Here is a 6027-nt window from a genome sequence, read left to right as displayed (position 1 = left end):
ATCAGTGATGTATGAAGTTACAACAGAAGTCGTTGAAGAGTCCGTTTGAGAATGAGAGCAGAAACTGTAATAGTGTGCTTGCCACACCTTTGAATGAAACAGATTTTCTAGATGAAATGGACCATTCACGTAGCAAAACAGGTAAGCTCTTAAATAAAATAAAATAAAAGCTATGTGAGAATGATGCAATCTCGAATTATAAGACAAGACAATTTGTTGTACAACTTCATAAATTTGTCAAGCTCGCCTGTGTCGTTATTACATATGCATTACTATATGTGTGTGACTTACATATACATACATTGTATATGTATATGTCTGATATGCTAATTAATCAATGGTGCTCCATATCAAATAGCTTTAGAACACTGGCACCTGCATAACCACCACCATATATGGAATTTCTCACCAATGGCAAGTAGAGCCCATAGATAAAGACCACATTTAGTAGAACGGGGGTTAATATGTTGATGGTCTCAAATTTAAAGATACTTGGCTACAGACTTTGCAAGTTGTACATAAAAAACACCCACCAATCCCTACCAACACCACGATCGGCACGTAGCACTGTCTACAGAGGACGGGGTGTATCGCCAGCAGTCCATAGCTGACCATCAACGACTTTGTAGGATGAGCTAGCTATTAATGTACATTCTTATCTGAAACACTTTTCATGTTACAAAAGTACATAGTTGGACGGATCGATACACATTCCTCCTAATCGATCAACACGTTCAATCGATTAGTCATCCCAATGATCATCTCTTGAACAGGCTAAACCCACTGAATGTTTCTTTTCGATCTGGGTGACATTTCTTTGGGATTAGGTCTACCATTGCTCCTATCTGATACTAGTATTACATTGACTACTAGTATATCCTTGACGTTTGATAATGTCTTTGTGTAAATTTAAAAGCCAGCCTGGGTCGATAAGTACATGTACGCGTACGTACGTGTACCCTTATAGTACGCCCTCAGTGATAAAAAGTAACATTGCTTCCTTTAGGCTTTTAATACTTAAAATCACGCAAATGATCAGAGCAAATTGTCTCTTGTTAACGCTATTGTGATTCTCTTGACATGGTATGACACCGTTCTTCGCAAAATAACACAATCTCGTACAATCACAGTGTGTATGTACGGTGTATGGTGAGCTACGTTTTAAATGTTTTACATAGACGATAGGAATGTATTTGCCGTCGTCAATGGCGCTCTTTATTGCTGCATATCTTCCAAGAAAATAATCATCGCATCGCCTCCACTGACGCATAACGGGACGGTTTATACATTTATAGTGAAAATTTAAAAATTTGTTGTGTTCATAACGTTATCTGTATCCAGGAAGAGATCAATGTTGCTGTTGACGCATTTGAATTTGTGATTTGCATTACACGTAGGTTTTCTCCGTGTACTATAATTATCCAATCACAAAAGAGATTTTTGTCACATGACTTCATTTAGTCCAATCGGCTTGGCGGTCAATTTGAAATTGTTTTGCCGAGGTATTTTATCAGCTGTGTCTGTACGTTGTCCTACCCAGCTGTTCTCACTGCCAAATTTTCGACAAAATTGTCATATTTTTGTGGTTATTTCGATAGTTCAAGATGTCACACAAAAACATATACTACTCAGACAAATATTACGATGAGAAATACGAATACAGGTAAGGAAAATTTAAATTATCTGCTGTTGTAGGAAGCGCTACATACCTAACGTCATACTCATAGTAGTAGTTTATAGGTTTCATTCACAAACTGACAAAGCCTACACACAGGGCATGCAGTGTTCATGACCTTTATTCGAATTTTGATGTCGTTGGAACTGTACAAACACCTTTCTCAGAGTTGGCACAGAATGGAGTCTGCACATAATAGAACTTGTGTCAAGTTGTGATCATATTCATTTCTTGGTAGCGTTTATCATGGAGGTAAACTTCCATGCGTGTATGTACAAGTTGTCCAGCCTCCTGGGCCTACTTCGAACGGAAATAACTCGAAGGTCACACTCAAAGCATGGTTAATTTGTATACTATAGTCAGAATAAAATGTTGTTACACAAGTACACATGTACGAATTTTAACTTGTCACGTCTGTCGTATGTGTCACACCATTATAAGTTAGTATCTTGTAGTGTTGGAACGAAAAAAAGCACAAAAAAGAAAAATCAAAACAAACACTACAATTATTGCAGCTACATTACCAGTATGACGCTCAGTTCCTATGTGGTAGGGGGACTATGCTGCTATATTACTATGGAAAAATGGCCATTATTTAAACCCCAGATTTAAACCTAACCGACCAGTACTTGCTCGCTCCTCCTGTACATAGGATATTGTATACATGTAATTTACCATGAGGCAGACTACCTTTTATATTGATTGCATTGACTCTACTATATTATACATAGGTATTTGCATATGGTGCTATTGGAAATGAAATTAGCAATATTGCCTTGCACTGTTACAGATGGAATAAGTCAACTATTCAGACATTTTCCCTTTAGCTTTAGAGAGGGTCAGGGTTCCAAGCAATGGATATACAAGGTATATTATTTGTGAGATCAGTAATATACCCATGCTCCAACTGCAAACGGGTTTAGTAGCAACCTATCAACAAAAGAACATGATGTTACAGTAGGGAAAGTACAGGACTTGTACTTAGTTTGTGTGGTTTATTGAAATGTTTAGGACTGGTGTTTACAAATTGCATATTCAGCCACTACTTATAGGCTACATCTGCTGTAATATATATATACTGTAGATATACTAAGAGCTAATGCTGTAAATTCCTATGTAAACAAGTAGAGAGAAAAATGTATGGCCAAAATTAATCTTGGATTTGTGGTGCACTTCAGTTACTGATGCAGTTGATTTATGGTAGATGTGCCCATCACGAAGTTTGTTCAAATTCTTGATGTATTTGTGATAAATATATGTCATATTTGCTACATGACCAGAAATGTTCAAGAAATTATGTGGCACCAGACTTTCTGTACAATGCAGAGCACTTAGAAGTGCATACTTAAACTTAAAGTGGCCATATGGATGAAGAATTGATATTTGTTTTGAGTTTTTGATTTATACAACAACTTTACTGTTTTTCTACTTTTAAAAACACTGTGAAACAACACAGACCAAATCCTTGTTTGTTTGTGGGGTAACATAACTTTTTGTGTATATTATACAATAACAAACTTTATACATTTTGACATTTTCTGCTATTTACTGAGTTATAAACATAGAATTGTTTGATGTTGTTTGTTAACATTGTTTTTTCAAACATAGTAAAGTTTTATTATAATATTAAACTAAAAATCCATACAACCATTGCATTAAAATTATACTGTAAAACCATGTCTCTTCCTAATTTTGGTTGTCTTTACTTCCAGAACAAATTACACAATTAAATATTTTATTTTTCAACTAACTTTCATCAGGCATGTGATGTTACCAAAGAACATAGCCAAAATGGTACCAAAGACACATCTAATGTCAGAAGGAGAATGGAGAGGAATTGGAGTCCAACAAAGCCAAGGCTGGATACATTATATGCTACATGATCCAGGTATGCAGTACTATCAAAATGTACATCTAGCATGGAAATTACAGTCACAACATGTACATAATGTTGTGATCTACTACCATCATGTTATGATGTTGCAATAAGGACTGCCATACTCAAAATATATGAATAGTATGTAGCATGTGCCACTTTGCCATTGTTATGAAAAGATTTACCAAACGATCAGAAAGTGCAACAAACTGTCTTCATTTACACTATACTGGGTTTAGTCATATCTATCTACCGAATTACTTAAGTTACTCTCAGAATCATTGGTATCTTTGTTTGGTTCACAATCTATGTATTTGAGCCCATTAGATAATGTGCACTATGTAGAGTACACTACAGTTATATCATACATTACCTGATTGACATGTTATGATGTGGATGGACTTTTTGTGAATTATTCTGGTCATGAAATTAAACTTGATCACCATCAACAACTGGCAGAACTAGCATCTTTTCTTTTAGAAAAGATATGACTAGTTCAGTGTACATTTTGTGTCTTAATATTATGTATTTTATTAATTTTGCCAAAATGACAAAAAAAATGATAACTGTAGTTTCAAGTGCAGAATGTATGTGATACAAAATTAAAATAACTATTAATAAAAACTGTTTTAGATTTATCATTGAAGGGGTGTTATCAAATATAACCCATAACATGTAATATAATAATCCAGAAGAATCTACCTGTGTATATCGTGCACCGAGTGAGCAGAATAGAACTCATTGATATAATCTGACGTATGTGCGCCCCCCCCCCCCCCCCCCCCCCAGTGTCTAGCTAGGCATTAGCATTATGTGTCTCTTTACCTATTAGCATAATAAAATATTAACATAATCATGAACAAGAACTAGGCATGGACCTACTATCGTGAAGTGGGACACTAAAATCTGAAGCTTTTTTAGACGGTTGTCATTATGGAAGCTAAACGAGGATTACTATTTTGTAATGGCAATAAGCATTCAGTTGCTATATTGGATCATAAGTTGTCAATTATGCTATAATCATTTGATCGATGATGTAGATGCAACATTTTTTCATATCATGCATATCGACTATAGAACATGAACGTGAGATGTGTTCCAAACATTTGTCATGCAAATATCCAGGACATTCATGAATAATTCATAGAAATAATAATACAGTGAGTAAGAACAGTCTTGGCTTCATCAAACGCATATACTTGCAGCAAAACTACATGTACAGAGTTCTAGTTCAAACAGTGTTGTATCACAAAGAAGTCAGGACAACTGTATTATTAATGAAAAGTATCATTCAATAACTGAATTTCTATTATTTCGATACTGATTATTTGTCTCTATTTTTTTCTCCAGAACCACATATATTGCTATTCAGAAGACCAATTACAACTCCACCACCAAATCAGTAGAGGAACACCTTTCAGGGATAAAAATGACAATGTGCAATTTGTGCATCGAGCAATGGACTCAACCGGGACTCTTAAAACTATATGTAATTACCATGGCTAAAGTCACCTAATGCCTGACTGGATGTATGTTTGTTTCTGAAAGATGACTCCTTTCTAAATATGAGTAGTGCCACATATAAAGAATCTCAGCTGTAATTGTCAGCCATACAACGAATTGATGGTTACTTCTCAAGTTTCTGTAAATTTGTAGTATATTCCAATTTTGATGATAATACTAGATTCACTCAAGAAGACCTACTGTACAATACTTATTAACACAATGTCAACTTTGTTGTATTCTCCTTGCTATTTACATTTGAAGTTTTGTAGTACAGTAATACACAAACACATCAAATTGTAAAATAGCAACTATACATAGCTACATGATAGGCAGTAAAGTTAACATGAATTATCAATATTCTTTTCTGTCACCTTTTCTTCTATTTAGAATATTTGACAATTTAGTATGCTAGGAGTAGTAAATCAAGTTTCTGCTGGAGATATTATCATCATGGATTTTGATTTTGATTTCTGCAATTTTGTTTTCCTTCCTTTTTTTCTTGTCGTCATGTAGTTAATTGGATGTTTGATATATTGTCTTATCTCAACTTATCAACAGAGGTACTGTCGTGTGTAGTCAAACGTAATGGTAGTACTATGACTATGGCAGTAAGCTTCTGTTGTACAAATGGACTGATCAACATCTATTAGTTTCATATTTAGTTTTATCAAGTGTAGAATAACTAGTGAGAAATAAAGTATTATTTATGTTTTTGTCGTAAAATAGTATTGTCTTTTAAAATTATTTGACAAATGTGGCATCGATATCCATGAATGCACACATATTTCATGCTTCATAGCATTACACATGATTTGATGCTCTTGCAAACCTATACGTTGGGCAACATGAGCAACTTTACTGACAGTGTAAAAATGCCAATTGTAAATTAACCAACTACAAACATTTTGATAAAGAAGCACCTCATCTAGGCATTTCTCTGGCATTCTTCTGAATGGATATTATACAGCAT

At 34.6% G+C, this 6027-nt stretch overlaps 1 protein-coding gene across 1 annotated transcript; it reads left to right on the top strand.

The window, feature by feature from the left end:
* Positions 1 to 1526: 1526 nt before the first annotated feature.
* On the top strand, positions 1527 to 5297 carry LOC144440166 (cyclin-dependent kinases regulatory subunit 1-like). Its single transcript, XM_078129449.1, has 3 exons — positions 1527 to 1663; positions 3436 to 3563; positions 4902 to 5297. The coding sequence occupies exons 1-3, from the start codon at positions 1605 to 1607 to the stop codon at positions 4955 to 4957; spliced, it is 243 nt and encodes an 80-aa protein (XP_077985575.1). The 5' UTR covers positions 1527 to 1604; the 3' UTR covers positions 4958 to 5297.
* Positions 5298 to 6027: the final 730 nt, after the last annotated feature.

The sequence above is a fragment of the Glandiceps talaboti genome, chromosome 1 (genome assembly GCF_964340395.1).
Source record: "Glandiceps talaboti chromosome 1, keGlaTala1.1, whole genome shotgun sequence".
NCBI lineage: Eukaryota > Metazoa > Hemichordata > Enteropneusta > Spengelidae > Glandiceps > Glandiceps talaboti.
The sequence above is the reverse complement of the archived record's forward strand: the minus strand, read 5'-3'. Positions and strand labels throughout refer to the sequence as shown.

Coding starts and splice junctions, on each gene's coding strand:
- LOC144440166 (XM_078129449.1), top strand. CDS start 1,605: ATGTCACACAAAAACATATACTACTCAGACAAATATTACGATGAGAAA. Junction 1,664..3,435: donor GATGAGAAATACGAATACAG/GTAAGGAAAATT, acceptor AACTTTCATCAG/GCATGTGATGTTACCAAAGA. Junction 3,564..4,901: donor TTATATGCTACATGATCCAG/GTATGCAGTACT, acceptor TTTTTTCTCCAG/AACCACATATATTGCTATTC.